Consider the following 19,067-nt stretch of genomic DNA (forward strand, 5'->3'; position numbering starts at 1 on the left):
TCCCTGTGAATGAGATGTTACCATAGAAACAGAAAATTGATCAACACCTTCTGACCAATCAGAATCCACTTGGATTCATAAACACTTCATTCATCACTGTAGAATTATTCACATTAATATCATTCTTGTAAACTGAATCCTATACCTGTGTTTCCCACCTCAGTGTTTGTATCAGATCCACCTCTCGGAGTGGTTAACGACGTCTCCAAGGCAACCGTTCAAAATAACACCGGCGTTCCCGAGATGCTCGGCGTCAGTTCTGCGCGCGCTGCGCGGTCACCTCTCCGGTTTATTGTCTCTGCTTAGTATTTTATTTGATTTTTATGTATTCTTTAAGTTAATTAATATGGAGTGATGGTAATTTAAACACTGCACGATGATAATGGCGTGCGCGCGACTGCCTTCGGTAATTTCCAGTAACCTTCGACTCACTATTTGGAACAGAGATTTAATTCCGCGCACTTTATTTAGCGTGAAATCCAATAGCGGATTTTCTGATTTGTTTATTTGTTATTAACTTTATAAATTTAATTTTAAAAAATAAATAAATAAAAGTGATGTCTGGTGAGAAGCCGAACTTCCGCGCGCAGCCGGCGGTGAAGAGCATCTTCGTGTACCGGAACGGGGACGCGCACTCGGAGGCGCGGCGCGTGCTCATACACGAGAAGCGCGTGTGCGACTTCGAGACGCTGCTGCGCGAGGTGACCGGGCGCGTGCGCGCTCCGTTCGGCGCCGTGCGCTGCATCTACACGCCCAGAGCCGGACACCGCGTGCACGCGCTCGAGCAAGTGCGCCACGGCGAGCAGTACGTAGCGGCGGGGAAGGAGACGTTCAAGAAGTTAGAGTGAGTGACAACGAAAAACACACAGCTATGAAGAATAGCTTTATTAGTTAATTAGTAATTAGTTAATTAATTAATTAATTAAGGAATAAAGAAAACCCCGAAGCCTAATATATTATGTATAATATAAATAGCCTACGTATAAAAGGGGCGTGTTTCTAGACAGTGTTATAATGTATATAGTATACATGTTTTTATAATATAATATAAAAACGGATATCCAAAATCACACTGTTAAAGTTACATAAATAAGTAGATGTATTCTTCATGTTAATGGTTACACTAAGTAAACAAAACTCAGTATCTAAATATAAGTCATTAAATACATATAATTAAATATTAATATAAATAATTATCAGCACATTCCTGAATTAATGCATTTCTCTTTGTCGCTCATCTCAAATTTAAATGACTTCGATTTCATGGAAAATCTGAACAAATGTGAATGATTAAAAGGTTATCATATGGTTACATTTTTTTTTTTTAATTTCATTTGTCCTAACACAAGGCATGAACACTAACTCTGCCCCTATCCCTTAGCCACACCCCCTAACCCTAACTCAGTAAAGCATCCTGACCTTCTTGGTTTTAACACCTGAATTTTATGATGTATGTCATATAATAGTTCTTTTCTTTCCCAGCTATATGCAGATCGGAAGCAGGAAGAAACGGATGCTCCAGAACAACGGACTGGTGAGGGGGAAAGTCAAATATCTGCTTTATAATATATAACTAAAATGCTTGTGTGTGTAAATAATGTAATTTCCCTGGTTCCACAAGTCTCTCTGGAGTTAAATCCCACACCACTATCTAAATCACTAGCTAGCAAATTAGCCAACTATAATTACAGTACGTGAAAAATAACAAAACTAGAATAATAAACACAAATTTATTAAGATCCCAAATTTGCAAGTACAATTTTGTGTAAATGATTATTATAATTTGACGTAGCGTTCAATTCTTTATTGCCCTGCTGAGTTCAGATCTGTACCATGAACGATAGGTTTATATTAACGGGCTCCTTCTAGTACGTGACCGTTTTATGAATTTCACATTTATGTAAGGAGTCTCCAGTGTCAGCGTATTTGTAACAGTCAGAGGTAATGCTGTAAGTTTTCTGACATCTTCAGGAAAGAGAAGTTTACGCTTTGTAGTTTCTTGGTAACATAAGTTCAAGAGAAAGAAAAAAGAAAGGCTGGTGAGGGAACAACTGTTTATAGGTGCTAGAATGTAAGTGAGAATGTTTTGCCAGCGCTCCACAGCAATAAATGCCGCTATAAATGGTATAAAGAGTATGACTTTTCATTCTTTAATAAATAAATTGCAATCATTGGCAAACTCCTGTGGTGTCAGAAGAAATAAAACACTTGGGGATGTGCTGTTATAGAACAATAATCAACTTCAGAGTGATAACACTTACACTACTCTAACAGCAAACACAAACTAGCTTCCACAAATTTAATATCTGCCCTTCAACTGTATTAATCACGTTCTTGATTTTCAAGATTTGCTGGTAAATTAAAACAAATATATACGCGCACACACACAAAAAATTTCAGCAGAACTCGAGTAATGGGTAATCAGCGCCTCTATGGTTTTTAATGATTCAAATTAAAGTGCTGTCCTTTGCTTTCCAAGTAAAGCATGGCTGTTCCCTCGACACACGCACCTCACCATGTTGCTATGAGCTGATGCTAAACAGGAGAAAGAAGCCTTAACAGAACACAAACACACACACTTTAACAGCGAGGGTGTGTAGGACTCAGGAGTCCTGAAGTCTGTCCTAATTAAAAAAGTCTGTTACACCATGTGAGTGAAACACGATTTCATATACAGAATAATCAAGTCCCCATTTTTAATAGGAGATCTGTCCACAGAGGGAATTGTAACAGCTTTTGATAATGATAATATGCACGTGTGCTATAACTCATATGTTTTATGCGGACAGGTGAAAGCTGCACCACAGAACCGGATTATCGTCTCGGCCCGATTCCTGAAGCCCATCAAAGAGCCGTGTGCAATATTGTAAGTTTTTCTATTATTATTTACCACATGACACATTGCAGGAATGTCTTGGTATGATATCGCAGCTATTTCACACACATCTACGTTTCAGCTGTTTTTCCATGAACACAAGTGAAACAAACCATCCATCCATCCATCTGACTGTCAATCCATCCATTCATCCCTGTCTTTCCATCTATCTGTCTGACCATGCATTTAACCTATCTGTATGAAAATGTATCTATCCATCCTTTCATCCACATGTCGATCTCTGTACTATAGAAATATTGTAACCATAAAACATTAACCAAAATGTGTACTCATATTTGATAATATTTAATCCTCAATGTTATAGATGTATGGAACCGGTATAGTGCACAAGGTGACACAGAGGCCTGAAAGTGATCAATATGACCTTACATAGGTATATGTATCCCGCTAAGTGAGGAGAGCAGGAACATTTAAATTTAAATGTAAATTTAAGTGAGAAAGGCTGCCTTAAACAATAACATAAGCACATATGGGAATGTTGGGTCTTGTGAAAACCTGGATGTGGAAGTTTTGTTCATGTAAATGTATACAAGAATGCCCTTCTGAAGAGTTGGGTAGCTTTTCTCTGCAGAGAACTGCTCGGCTTGATTCGTGGAAGAATAAAGTCTATCAACCTCAACACCCCTGCTCTCTGGAGTGATCTTTGATCTTCATTACTTGCTATGACAGTACCAGTCTATCAATCTGTCTGTCAGCTGTTTTGATATTGTGTGTGTGGTGTGTGCGCGCTCAGTGTTGTTGCTAACGGAGACGTGCTGAATCCAGCTGTGAGGTTTCTGGTTCCTAACCGCCTGCTTGGTCAGTTTGAACGAATCCTGGAGATGATCACAGAGAAAATGGGGCTGAGGATTCTAGGAGGAGTGCGCAGGTATCAGTACACCTGAACACCGCTACAGCAGAACACCTCTACAGTAGAACAATCACACACCTCTACACCTGTACTACACCTGAGCTTTCATGTTCATTAGATAGGTAGCTAACAGGAATTTAACCTTTAGTTACAGCTGACGTTTACAACTGACATTAAACAGCCCATAAAACTCCCTTAACTTCCAATCAGCTACTTCTAACCAAGAAAAACAGTCAGTCAGTGTTTATAAAGGTTTTGACAATGATAACGATATTGCGATGTAACAATATCAATATTATAACTCACAACTCTATTCAGTAAAATTGACAATTATGGGCAAAAAAAAAAAAAAAAAATCTAAGACAAGACAATCTAAACTGTAAAATTCAAGACATGTCCATGTGTTTTGATAGTCTTAGCACAGCTTGTCGCTTATCACAAAGTTAGCGGAACTAGCTAGCTAGCTGTCTACTTTATAAGCAGAAGATGAATTAAAATGGCTAAAACTTTAATGTGACCTGTTCAATAAATGGTTGGTGTTTTTTGTTCATGTCTCGCAGTCTGTGTTCGTTCGAGGGAGTTCCTGTAACAGACGGGAAAGAGCTGGAAAACGGGCAGTTTTACGTGGCAGTCGGCAGAGACAAATTCAAATGTCTGCCTTACGCTGATTTGCTGTTCACCAAACCTGTGGGCATGAGGAGGATCGCCAGGTGAGACAACACACTTTGTCACTTTAGTCATAGCTTCACGTAAATAATTCCAAAATTTAATATTTTAAATCTGGATTCTGATTGGTCAGAAGGTGTTGATGAATTTTCTGTAACAGAAGCTCTGACAGTAGTGCAGCTGCAAGTCACAGGTTTTATTAAATACGTTATTGTTTCTATAGTAACGCATTCAAGTTTTCTGAAAGGAGACGTTTATTTAACGTTTATGGAAAGTCTTTTATGGAAAATAAGTGATAACAGGAACTATTTAAATGTAACTAAACAGATAAGTATCATTTTTCTCACAAAGTACTGTGGTATGGGGTGTAATAACGTCGTGCTGTTAAAGAAAGTAAATAATGCAATTTATTTGATAATATACTAATATTAAAATATGCATTGGCTCATTTGCATATTTTAATACACATTCAAATGTAAGTGACAAAGTGACTGAGCATAACTGACACAGTTATGCTCTAGTGCTAATTATTGCTAACATTTCACCAGTAATCACAGCGTTTCACTTCTGCATGCCACGAACTAGACTTATTACAATTTTTATGCTAATCCATTTAACCAATGTGTAATTTTGTTGCTTACAGATCAAAAGCAGCCTCTCTTCCACCTATTTACAAATACACAAGACAAAACGAGGATGTAAGTAACCACTAATCAACCATTAGACAACTTATTTCCACATGGACTTTTCACAGCCACACTTCAACGTATTTGGACACAACAGTTCATGTTCAGATCAATACTAGCTTGAAATTTCACTTGAACTAGCTACAGTCATAACGTTTGCATTTTCAGAATTTAGCAGTGATTCAAAAACTGAATACTGGCTTTTGTTCTAACGTTAATCCATCTTAATGGTTAGCATAGCTAGCTCACTAACTATCTATTGTTACATCACTTATGAAACATAAAAGTTGTGCTAGCATCTTTCTGTCTAGTTAGCTTGACATGCCACTATGAGATATTTCATACTGTCTCATCACTTTAAATTGGTAAGAAAGTTGTGACCCCTGCTCGGTTAAGCTTAGTGCGAGGATTGAGGTTAGTGTTTATCACATTAGCCACAAAGAAATCCTTCACACATTGTTTTCACTCTCCATCAGGCAGTTAATGGTATGAGCAAATCGAATCACAGCGACGAAGTGAAGATCACTGAGCCAGCGGCGTCTCTGGTGCGACAGATTTCCCAGGCGAGACTCATGGCCATAAGGAAGAAACGGAGCAGCCTGACCAAATCATACAGCACCCAGGATAACGGTAACCCCTGAACTGCTTACTGTACTTACTGTACACTCTAACACTGCTGAAAGCATTGGTTCATTTTGCAGTTTTCTTAACACAGTATTGCTTAATGCCGATTTATGCTTTACCATGTTTTTTAGCAAAGATTGTGAGGCAGCCAATCATATTTGAGAATTGTGCAATATTAAAAGAAAACATATATTACAAGTTACTTTCTAATTTCCTCTTCAGCTGGAAATTAGCTTCCCCAGGCACCGCAGCAAAAAGGCTGCCCACTGCTCCGGGTGTGTGTTCACGGTGTGTGTGTTTTCTACTGTGTGTGCACTTGGATGGGTTAAATGCAGGCTTTTTTGTGGAATTTAAAGTGACAAATTAATTAATTAATTAATTAATTAATTTATTACTAGTCATATTTATATGTTTAATATTGGCCTCATAGTTTATTCCAACTATTTATTCTGTATAGCGCTTAAGTACATCTAAGGTCTGAATGTGCAATTTTGTTATTAAATCCACTGCACACACTTGGACTTCAGGTTGTTAATGAAGGCGCACTGTAATTCTGTGTGTGAAAAAGAAGGGATGATGTCATGCTAATCACAATTTAATCATAATTAAACACAACATTCATTCCTTTTATTTGTATAGCATCTTTCTTATACTCGTACGCATACAGTATTTATTTTTAAACACACAGACGCCGAGATCGTGCTTGAACTGACATCATCGTGTGGATGCCATCATGTTTGGCATCCTTCCTTTCTCTCTATCCCTGTCATTTAATCTCTCGCTTGCCCTCTTTATCTTTCCCCAACCTATGACGTAATGCAGTTGTAGTTTGGTGTTATTACGTGTTCCGACCCTGAGATGGCGCTGTCGCTTCATGGGAGCTGCTGAGCAAACAATGTCATGGAGATCACAGTGGTGTGAAGAGCATTACAACATCCCTCTACTTCTCCCATCATCGTCATGATAATGCTAACACACACACACAACCCAGTTATTCAGCTGTTCATTAACACCCTGGGTGGCTGATGGCACTCTATTAAATCTCCATGGTGATGAAATAAACATCTCAATCTCCAGGGAGCTCATGTTGTTCTCTAAATGCTGATGTTCTTACAGGATATGGACAAACCCCTGAAAAAGTGATTATCACTCCAAGTTACAGTTTCTTTCTGATCGAGTGATTTATTCTAAGATTTCTCGATGTGTTGGAATCTATTCTGTTCCACCATGCCCTGCCTTTATTTCCATCTTATTTACTTCACATATACTTTAATGCATTTCTTAGAAGTTTTCTTGGTTATTGAGGTTGGTAATGGAGATTGGGTGGTTATTGAGGTTGGTAATGGAGATTGGGTGGTTACTGAGGCTGATAACGGAAATTTGTTAGGTTATTGAGGTTGGTAACTGACATTGGTCGGTTATTGGGGTTGGTAACAGAGATTGGGTGGTTATTGAGGTTAGTAATGGAGATTGGATGGTTATTGGGGTTGACAACTGAAATTTGTTAGGTTATTGAGGTTGGTAACGGAGATCGGTTGGTTATTGACATTGCTAATGGAGATTGTTTTTTACTGAGGTTGGTCATGGAGATTGGTCAGTTATTGGGGTTGGTAACAGATTGGTTGGGTATTGTGGTTGGTAATGGAGATTGGTTTTTTTTTACTGAGTTTGGCGATGGAAATCAGTTGGTTATTGGGAATGATAATGCAGAATAATTATGTATTAATCTACTAATTTAAAAACTATAATGGCAGATATTGTAACCTTTGACACACTGATCAATCCAACGCTGTAACCTCAAATATTAAGTCTTTTACTATCTACGTTCTTTATAATGTTTATAAATCATGTATAATTTGACATGTTGATTGTATGTTAGCGGTTTTGATTTCCAAAGCAAATTTCTGCACAAAAAATATTTCTAACCTATGAGTTAAGTCCTATATTTTTCTTTGAATAAATCATCCAGCAGTGGGATTTAACACCTAGTTCACCATGCACTTGGTGTTAAATATAAATCTTTTACAGGGAAATGGCACAGGGTGCAACAAACTGCAAATGTTAAATAACTGCAGGACAAATTACATCAGTTAATGAAGCTAAAGAGATGGAGCAATTGATGGAAGAGAGTCTATCAGAGAGAGAGAGAGAGAGAGAGAGAGAGAGAGAGAGTGAAGCAGAACAAGAAATGGATGGATGGAAGGAGGTGGTGAGGAAGATATGAGGAGAAAACTGGCATGGTACAGCAGCCTCTCTCTGATAATGGCAGGCAAGATAAGAGGGTTGAGAAAGTGTGTGAGAGAACGCCAATGATGGCCTTAACACACTCGTTATATTCCTTGGACAATCTTTCCGTAATGGTGTGAAAATGTTCAAATGGGCCTCCAGAGCCTCAGTGTCCACTCTGAGCAGAGTTTGTTCTTCTTTGAAGAGACCAGACCCTGGGAAGCTGTAAAGACTTACTAATCAGATGATAGCTGGTAAAGGAGCTAATACAAATGTGGAACTGATGGATTGACAAATTGATAGAGCTTTTGTACTTCTGGTGCCTGAGTTCACCGTAATAGGGGCTTTTCTGTCTTTCCAAGTCTCTTTGGTGCACTCTGCAGAAAGCTCTGCTGCCCATTATCACCATCTGAAACCCGATTACACAACGCAGTTACAGGAAATACAACAAGCTAGGACAGTTGTGAGTGATTTTTTTTAATCTGTAGAGTTACAAGAGAAGCTTACAACACTTTTTGGCTTCTGGAACATGCAGTGCAAGTTCCTTGGGGAACACCTGAAGATTCTAACACTACATTCACACAAACGAGTGGAAAAAGCAACAGGTGCTCGTTCATTTTCTACATACATGCACAACATTTAAATTAAGATTTCCAGATTCTATACAAATTAGCTACAACTCTTTAAAGGAACAAACCCAAATGATCAACTCAACTGAATCCCTGATGGCGGTCTGATCCTGTGGCGCGTGTGGTCTGATGTTTCTTCAGTTCCCCACTCACATTAATGCCTTAATTCCACTCGTCACTTGCTAGTATAAAAGTAGGGTAACAGTTCTACCATTAATCCTTAACTTCCTCCTGCATTTGTTCCTTCACTGTTGGAGTTCAGAGCACTTAGCATAAAATGTTTCATATTAGCCTTGCAAATGGAAGCCTATCAATATTAAAAATGAATGGCACCCCTATCCAAATCCATTTAGCCTGCGTAGTATGTGTTACCGTATACAATACTATTCTGTCTTTGTATAATACTGAGGAAGTGTGCTTGTGGAATGAGAATACACAAAAATAAACACAAAAATAAAATACATTTTTTTCATGAAGAGCCACTCTGTTCCCTTTAAGTGATAAAGTTTTTTATTTTCCAGCAGTGATCTAATGACTCCCAATTAAGTCATAGTCTACGGTTTGTTGTTTCCATCGCTGCTGGTATGGTTGGGGATTAGGAGCCCTGCTCAAAAACGCCACACTGGGTTGAGCTGGTTTATGCTGGTTAGTGCTGGACTGGTGTTGACTGTGCTGGGTGAAGCTAGCCTTGCTTGTTGCAGAAAGTGGTGCCAATCTGAGACCACAAAGCTTATAATACAAAGCTACAAAGCATAGAATAATGGCTGTACGGCATAGAATAATATATAACATTCTAAGGTCTACATTTATGGTTATAATACACTAAGATTTATATTAATGCTATAATACATTATAAGCTCTACATGTATGACTACAATATACTATAAGGTCAATATTAATGCTATAATACATTATTTATGTCTATAATACATTATAAGCTCTACACATCCACTCCACAGTACGCCTTTCCCTCTCCCAGTCTTTGCAATATATCTTACAATAGAAATTACGTACATCGTACATGCATTGTCTGTGCTTACACTTTGCCTTTGTAAAGATTAGGATTTGACAGCATTAAACAGCTCATATACTGTACACTGATCAGCAATAACATTATGACCACTGACAGGTGAAGTGAATTATATTGATTATCTCGTTACAATAGCACCTGTCAAGGGTTGAGATATATTAGGCAGCAAGTGACCAGTCGGTTCTCGAAGTTGATGTGTTGGAAACAGGAAAATGGGCAAGCGTAAGGATTAGAGAGACTTTGACAATGGCCAAATTGTGATGGCTAGATGACTGGGTCAGAGCATCTTTAAAACGGCAGGCCTTGTGGGATGTTCCCGGTATGCAGTGGTTAGTACCTACCAAAAGTGGTCCAAGGAAGGACAACCGGTGAACTAGCGACAGGGTCATGGGCGCCCAAGGCTCACTGATGTGTGTGGGGAGTGAAGGCTAGTCCGTCTGGTCTGATCCCATAGAAGAGCTATTGTAGCACAAATTGCTGAAAAGTTAAAGCTGGCATTGATAGAAAGGTGTCATAACACACAGGGCATCGCAGCTTGCTGCATATGGGGCTGTGTAGCCACAGACCTGTCAGAGTGCCCATGCTGACCCCTGTCCGCTGCCAAAAGTGCCTACAATGGACAGGTGAGCATCAGAACCACGGAGCAATGGAAGAAGGTGGCCTGGTCCGATAAATCACATTTTCTTTTACATCATGTGGAAGGCCGGGTGCGTGTGCATCATTTACCTGGGGAAGAGATGGCGCCAGCATGCACTATGAGAAGAACACAAGCTGGTGGAGGCAGTGTGATGCTCTGGGCAACGTTCTGCTGGGAAACTTTGGGTCTTGGCATTCATGTGGATGCTATTTTGACACATACCACCTACCTAAACATTGTTTCAGACCAGGTACACCCCTTCATGGCAACGGTATTTCCTAATGGAAGTGACCTCTTTAGGCAGGATAATGCACCCTGCCATACTGTAAAAATTGTTCAGGAATAGTTCGAGGAACATGACAGATTTCAAGGTGTTGACTTGGCCTCCAATTTCCCCAGATCTCAATCCAATCGAACATCTGTGGGGTGTGCTGCCCATCAAGTCCGATCTAAGGAGGTTCCACCTCACAACTTACAGGACTTAAAGGATCTGCTGTTAATGTCTTAGAGCCAGATACCACAGCACACCTTCAGGGATCTAGTGGAGTCTACGCCTCGACGGGTGAGGGCTGTTTTGGCAGCAAAAGGGGGACCAACACATTATTAGGCAAGTGGTCATAATGTTATGGCTGATTGGCGTATATGGTCGATCCGTTGTCCCACCTGCACCTAAGGACGAGCCACCAGTGGTGGTATCTAACACTAGACAATGAAATAATGTGGATAAAGCAATGCATTTACTGTAACTTTAAAAAAAAAAAAAACCACCACCACAAAACAAAACCAAACGATTCCGCTGTTCCAGGACTAGTAGATCTTGACACAACTTGACGCAGTGTTACTTGCTCTAGTTCATTGTTGTGTAATTTTATGAGGATCAACTATGACCTTGTTTGGAATTCACAAATGCATTTACTGGAACCTCAGACTTCAGGGAAAAAAAAAAAAACAAAAAAAAACATGAAAGACCCAGACGCTTCCTTTATACTCTGGATCAATAGCCGTTTTAAATTTTTTTTGTATAACTTCACAAAAGCATTTTAATCACTAGACCTTTGTTTCTTCATCCAAAGCCAGTGGATAAGTACCTTGTACAGAACACATTAAGAGGAGAGAATGTGAATAGAAAGCTTTTTACAATCGGCTGCATGTCTAACCTGTAAACAGTTTGCACAGTGTTATTGGAAGGCGACAAGTATGCGTCAAGTACTTTCCCTGTTCATAAAAACAAATTTAATTTTTATTATGTGTACAGACTAAGCCAGTGACATTGACTTTGTTCAGAATTACTTATTTCTCCACGTTCAAGTCATGCTTTAAAACCTTTTATTATTTCTTTTCTTTTTTTATTTAGCCCCTCAGACAGAATTCAAAAAGCACTGAGCTCCATTGAGTAGAAGTTTGTGAAAGAGCACAGAAATCTGAAAGCACTGCTGTGCCCTTGATCGATGCCCTGGAAGCAGCAGTACACTGCTAAGACACATTTGATTTTCCTTCTTTAATTTCGCACTAGAGAAGAGCCTAATAGCTACAGCTAATGAGTAATGGGAGTCTGTCTCACCCAAAAGACATGGTCAAGTCAAATCCAAAATCTCATTAAGCCTCATCACAAAGACCATTTCTCAAAATTTCAAAGACTGTTTGGAATTACAAAACACTCAGTTCTGAGCATGCAATCTGATTGGTTTGAAAATTTTCACTAAATCTGTATCTTTCTGCTGATTTAGTAACAGCAGCAACAGCATTACTCCAAGGGGTATCAAATTATTAACTTTTTTGTCATAAGAAACTAATCAGCAGTGTGCTGTGATGACGCGACCAACCAGAGGTTGATTATTTTTCTATAAGAGCATGTCCCAGAGTCTTATTCCTCCAACACTGCAGCAATCTGCCAACCATTAATTTTTTTTTTTTTTTTTTTTTTAAAGACCGACACATCATACTCTTTAACCATTTACTGTTACATTTAATGTTGTGAAACATCCGCAAAACAAGTTCATAGCAGCTATAAACAGTGGCTTCTGTCACCAGCCTCTCTTTTTCTCTCTTCAAGTTAAGATAATTTACCAAAAAAAAAAAAAAAAAACGCTTGTCATGTTACCAAGAAATCACAACAGCATAAACCTGCCTGTCCTGAAGATGTCAAAAAAAAAAACCTTTACCCCTGACTCTTAAAGTGCTGACATTGGTGACTCCTTCCATAACCATTTATTAAAAAGTCTACTTACAGAAAATTTGTGCTGTAACAGAAAATTAATCAACACCTTCTGACATGTCTGAAAATGGTTTTAGCTTCAGCAGTGACATTTTAATTCTGTACACATCTCACACATTATCATATCTATGGTGTTTAATGGTTTTATCATTAGAACTGTGCGTCTCTGAGCGGTCACACTCGGGCAGGAGCTGTAATCAGTTTCCCAGTGGCTTTGTTATTGCAGCAATGGCGTAACACACTTGCACATGGAATAAGATCACGAAAACGAGTGAAGCACGGCTTAAGCGTTACGCTGTTTCCCAGCGGACATCTCCTCAGGCTCATATTTACCAAGCAAAAAAGGTGTTATTTACAACAGGAAGTAGGTTTTGTTTGCAGAAAAGTGGAGACTGGGTTCCTGTTGAATGACATGAATCCTCAGGAGGCTTCCAGCTTATTAAAACAATACATAAATATCACATCTAGTGTTGTGTACACGCCTTGGAAAATGTCTGGCTTAATGCTAACGAATTAGCGAATACTGGATGGGAATTGCGTCACTACGTTCTTTGAATTTGCCAGTCTTTAACACACGCTTGTTGACTTCGCCTCACTCTTTCCCCTTCATTCAGTCGCTTACAATTTTAAGGGATGTTCCAATATTTTATTAGCACTAGCAAACTTGCGTAAGATCCTTTGATCACCCCAGAGGATCAAGCAGATTAACATATAATACTTAATATTTCACGTGTTAAATAGAACATTTATTTAATCTCGAGTCTTATGTAGATGAATTACTCTATTTGCATTGTAGCCGATGCAGTTTACTTGCTTCGCTTTGCTAGCAGGGTAACTAGCCTTAATTTGCACTATTAGCATCCCTGTTTCTGTGTCTTTAAAAAGAAAAAGAAAAAGAAAAAAAAAAAAAAAAACACATCCAACACAAAAATGTCCTCTTTGGAGGTTAGCAAAGGCTAGCCATGCAAATAAGACCTCCTGTTACATGCTTTTAGCTAGATAATTATTCTGCTAACTAGCTAATGGAGTAAATTAGCAAAGCCTCATCAGCCATCACATACACATGTAGTAGTTGGTGAAATAAAATCAAGTTCAACTGAGCTATCTCGTAGACTAACCACTAGTTATGGTTTCTATAGTAACAGCTCATTCACAGGGACTCTGCTTTTTCAGCAGACTCTCCACATAAATGGTTTAAAAAAAACATGCACTCTGATATAGTGAAGCCGTAAAGCTACAACTTTCAGGATACATGAGTTTACATTTTTTCTGTCATTTATTACAAGAGAGAAAAAAGAGGCTGCTGAGGGAACGACTGTTTATAGCTGCCATAAGTGAAAACAGGAACTAACTTGTTTCTCTGAATTAAAGGTAACTATAAACGGATAAAAAATACATGATTTTTATTTTATTGTTAGTAAATATGTTATAAGAGGAATAAATCACTTGGGGAGGCACTGTTACAGGAAAATAATCAACTTCTGGGTTTTAACAGTATCTCTGCTTCATTATTCCACCGCGCTGTTGTTTATTTTACTATAACAGAATGCTTCCAAGTGGTTAATTCTTTGGCCGTTTCATCTAACAAAACATGACACTACGTCTTTTAGCTAACTTTACATTAGCTACATTATCTCTAACTGCATCCAGCAATTTCCTATTGCATTATGGGTAACACTGAATAACTAAAAAAAAAAACAAACAAATAAAACAATTATTAAAAATTCTTATTATAACGGATTGTTTAAAGGGCTGGCATTCTGCAAAATAGATTCACGAATGTTTAAAAATACTTAAAAATATCTTTTAAATAATAAGCAGGCACTATATCTTAATTTACACAATTGATTACTTTAGAGTTTTATAAATTCGCCGGTGCTGAACTTTAATCAGCTTCTGCATTTGAAATGCATTAAGCATCAGCACAGCAATATTTTTTTTATTTTCATTCATTCTCCTGCTTATGGATTTCTTGCACATAACCTGGCTTTATAATGCACCTAAGAGATGGGGATAATTATCTTTACCAGAGCGCACAGTATACATAACATGACAGTAATTATTTAATGTAACACCTCCTCAGACTGAAATATTTTAATGGGATAAGTCTCAATAATAATAATAATAATAATAATAACAATAATAATAATCATAATAATAATAATAAGGCACTTGATGTAAGCAGCCATTTGTGTGATTCATTAGAGTGTTAAGACTTTAAATACACTGAGTAATGAGAAATAAACAAAAAAAGATTAATAGCAAAAAAAAAAAAAAAAAAAAAGGCTAAGTTGTCACAGTAGCTATGTGACACTTAAGTGCTCACTTAGTGTGATTAGTGCGTTCACTCACTCCCTGAGATGTAATGCATTATTAATACTCACTGAAAACTGAAGTGTGGGTTGTTGGACATCTTATGCAGGGATGGGGCCACCGAAGGGCGCTGCATTCTATGCTAAAATACTGAGTCGAAGTTTAGCTATGCAAAATGTTAGCGTTGGATTTAAGACACGACTTACCTGCATGTCGGATACTACATACTCACATACAAACAGTATAGTGTATAGTATATAATGTACAGAGTAAAGTGTACAGTATACCATGCGACACAGATAGAGGAAAAAAATGCAGGATTCAGTTGTAGTTAGGGACTGGATACAAAGTACACTTCTATACTACATTAAAGTAATACATTCCCATACTACAGCATGCAACAATACTGCAGCAATACTTTTATACTACACTTCCATACTACATTATACTAACCCTAAATTAACACACTTCCTTACAGTTCTATACTACAGCAATACACTTTCATGCTTTTCATACTACACAAGCACACTTTCATATTAGTTATACACTTCCATACTACACAAGCACACATTCATACTGCACAAGCACACTTCCATACTAAAGCAGCACAGTTCCATACTGCACAAGCACACTTTTCCAACCAGTTTCTGAAGTTCCTCAAAGATGAAAAGCAGGAATAAAATGGATGGATGTCACCAGTAATAATTCAGTGCATCCACTTGAAGTTAAATCACAGAGGCACGTGATTTAACTTCAAGTCTTTTACTCTTATGTTACCACAGTAATAATGGATTTAAAAAAAATATGAACTAAAAAAAGGATTAAAAAAAACTTTACAAACTGGATGAAACACTGAAAAAACTAAACATAAAACTAAAAACTAAATGAAACAAACTAAGAAACTCAGATTAAAAAAACTAAAAAAAGAAAGGATTTAAAAACATCAAAAACAGATAAAGAAAACTAGATAGAAAACTAAAAAAAATAGTTAACTAAACTAGATATAAATAAATAAACTGAAAAAAAAGAAAAAAAACTGGATAAGAAACTAAATAAAATCAAGAAAAATCCTAATAACTGGATAAAACACTAAAACAATGGGATAAAACAACTAACGAACTAAATGGAAAAAGTAACTAGCAAACAAAATTAATGAACTACCAGGTGAGATTTATTAGCAAGCGGTGAACTGGAGCGGAAGAGTGTGGGTGTGGCTTAAAGCAGAGGGTTCTGGGAGTTGGAGTTCCTGGAGATCCGAGACAGTTTGTGACAGTAAAGTATTAACTGTTAATAAATATATAATTGAATAACTATTAAATTTCTGTACTTAACATTACTGCCGATGGAGACTCCTTTCATAAATGTTAAATAAATGTTTCCTTAAAGAAAATGTTTCCATATCAGTGATTACATGTTTTTAATCAATTTCAAATCATTCAACACCTTCTAACCAATCAGAATCCAGAATTCAGCAGTGCTGTGTAAATGATGTAAATGCTCCATGATCATGTTTTCTATTTTTCTATATCGACATGACACACAGAAGCTCGTCTCCTTGAGGTGTTTTACACTCCATCAATTCTTTTTTTCTCTCATTTATTCCGTCCTTTACCAGATGACGCAGATCCTAAACCCGAAGGCAAGGACGTGGAGAGCGAAGAAAAGCCTGCGGAAGAAGAGAATTCATCAGCTGAGCAGGTCCGAGTTCACTATACAACTAACAACACAAAATAAACCTCCAGTGTTTGCCCAAAGTCCAGTACAGTGTGTTCCTATTGGCTGTGAGCTGTACAGAGTGTTCCTATTGGCTGACTGCAGTAGGGATGCATCAGCACACTTACATACTACCCCAGTACACTTCCACACTACAACTGCACACTTCCATACTATACCAGTACACTTCCACTCTACATCAGCACACTTCCATACTATACCAGTACACTTACACTCTACATCAGCACACTTCCATACTGTACCACTACACTCCCATACTACACCAGTACACTTCCCTGCTACATCAGCACACTTACATACTACCCCAGTACACTTCCACACTACAACTGCACACTTCCACACTATACCAGTACACTTCCATACTATACCAGTACACTTCCACACTACAACAGTACAGTTCCATACTACACCAGTACACTTCCCTGCTACATCAGCACACTTCCATACTATACCAGTACACTTCTATACTACATCAATACACTTCCACACTACAGCAATATGCTTTCATACTACATCACCACACTTCCATACTATACCAGTACACTTCCACTCTACACCAGTACACTTACATACTGTACAAGTACACTTCCACACTACACCAGTACATTTCCATACTATACCAGTTCACTTCCACTCTACATCAGCACACTTCCATACTACATCAGCATACTTCCATACTATACCAGTACACTTCCATACTACACCAGCACACTTCCATACTGCATCAGCATACTTCCATAATACTCCAGTACACTTCCATACTACACCAGCACACTTCCATACTGCATCAGCATACTTCCATAATACTCCAGTACACTTCCATACTACACCAGCACACTTCCATACTGCATCAGCATACTTCCATAATACTCCAGTACACTTCCATACTACACCAGTACACTTCCATGCTACATCAGCACACTTCCATAGTATACTAGTACACTTCCACTCTACATCAGCACACTTCCATACTACACCAGTACACTTCCATGCTACATCAGCACACTTCCATACTATAACAGTACGCTTTCATACATCACCACACTTCCATACTATACAAGTACACTTCCACTCTACATCAGCACACTTCCACATTATAACTGCACTTCCACACTACACCAGTACACTTCTATACTACAGCAATACACTTCCACACTACACCAGTACACTTCCATACTATACCAATACACTTCCACACTACACCAGTACACTTCCATACTATACCAATACACTTCCACACTACACCAGTACACTTCCATACTATACCAATACACTTCCACACTACACCAGTACACTTCCATACTATACCAATACACTTCCACACTACACCAGTACACTTCTATACTATAGGAAACTTCTCAAACTTATCAACTGGTGAATACTAGTAAAGTTTGAGGGGTGATCAATAACATTCACTTGCTCACAGGTGTACGGCAGTGAGGACATAGCAGCTGGAGAGGAAGAGGCAGCAGCACAAGAGGAAGAGGCAGCAGTAGAGGAAGAGGCAGCACAAGAGAAAGAGGCAACAGAAGAGGAAGCGGCAGCAGCACAGGAGGAAGAAGCAGCAGCACAAGAGGAAGAGGCAGCAGAAGAAGAAGCAGCAGCACAAGAGGAAGAGGCAGCAGAAGAAGAAGAATCAGCAGGGTCAGAGGAAGAGGCAGCAGCAAAAAAGGAAGAGGCAGCGGCGGAGGAAGAGGCAGAAGCAGCAGAGGACGAGGCAGCAGTGGAGGAGGAAGCAGCAGTGGAAAGAGAGGCAGAAGCAGAGTTAGATGCGGCAGTGGAAAACGAGGGAGCAGGAGAGAATGAGGCAGCAGGAGAACCCGAGGAACCCGCAGGAGAAACGGGAAACGGGGAGGGGGCGGGAGACGACACGGCAGCAGGAGGAGGAGGAGGAGAAGAAAGCTAAGAGAAGAATATACAGATAAATTAACAATATACAGATAAATTTAGCAACAGCGTAAGAAATGATAGTGCTTAATATTTTATTCATTTTTAATAGGTGACAATGAGAGAAGTCCATATAAGGTAAAATGAAAACATATTCACATATGACATTAGCATTAACAGAGAATATACAACTAATTCAAACTTTCGGGAGAATATAGTAGGCGTGTCTTTGACTCCAGACATGGAAATGAGAAGTGGAATATGGAAATGGGGCCGTATATGAACGTGTGGTGTAATAACGTCAGTCTGAGCCATAGCGGGTGTGTGTGTGTGTGTTGGTTTTAGTTATGTCATGGTGAGTGAACGTGTCGAGTTGTGATGTAACAAATGCTGCTTTATTTTATACACGTAAAAATGATCTAATATTTACAAAGGTGTATTTTGGTATGGCACATCATTATTCTGTGTAGATCTGTTAATCATCCTGAATAAAAAGAATTAATAAATAAAAATAATAAATAAAGTTATTTCGTCATGTATTTGCAGTTGAAAAAGTGTGTTTTATTTGCGAGTTTGAAAAATTTTTAAAGAATTCATATTCTTGTGTAAAATAACAAACAACAGCTCCTGGATTTAATGAGCGATAAAGCGATTAAGAAGTTTCAGTTGTTAGA

General features: G+C 38.4%; 1 protein-coding gene across 1 annotated transcript; it reads left to right on the forward strand.

Annotated features, from left to right (window-relative positions):
- Positions 1-245: 245 nt before the first annotated feature.
- On the forward strand, positions 246-18,936 carry LOC113534116 (doublecortin domain-containing protein 2). The gene is made up of 9 exons (XM_026926727.3): positions 246-844; positions 1,483-1,534; positions 2,790-2,866; positions 3,630-3,764; positions 4,307-4,456; positions 5,056-5,110; positions 5,575-5,728; positions 16,388-16,470; positions 17,933-18,936. Exons 1-9 carry the CDS (start codon positions 558-560, stop codon positions 18,410-18,412), a joined length of 1,473 nt encoding a protein of 490 aa, XP_026782528.2. The 5' UTR covers positions 246-557; the 3' UTR covers positions 18,413-18,936.
- Positions 18,937-19,067: the final 131 nt, after the last annotated feature.

This window comes from Pangasianodon hypophthalmus, chromosome 1 (genome assembly GCF_027358585.1).
Source record: "Pangasianodon hypophthalmus isolate fPanHyp1 chromosome 1, fPanHyp1.pri, whole genome shotgun sequence".
Lineage (NCBI taxonomy): Eukaryota > Metazoa > Chordata > Actinopteri > Siluriformes > Pangasiidae > Pangasianodon > Pangasianodon hypophthalmus.

Bases quoted from the DNA above. Each gene is read 5' to 3' on its own strand.
- LOC113534116 (XM_026926727.3), top strand. From the start codon at position 558: ATGTCTGGTGAGAAGCCGAACTTCCGCGCGCAGCCGGCGGTGAAGAGC. The intron at 5,111-5,574 runs GTAAGTAACCAC...ACTCTCCATCAG, and splicing joins ACACAAGACAAAACGAGGAT to GCAGTTAATGGTATGAGCAA. The intron at 16,471-17,932 runs GTCCGAGTTCAC...ACTTGCTCACAG, and splicing joins AGAATTCATCAGCTGAGCAG to GTGTACGGCAGTGAGGACAT.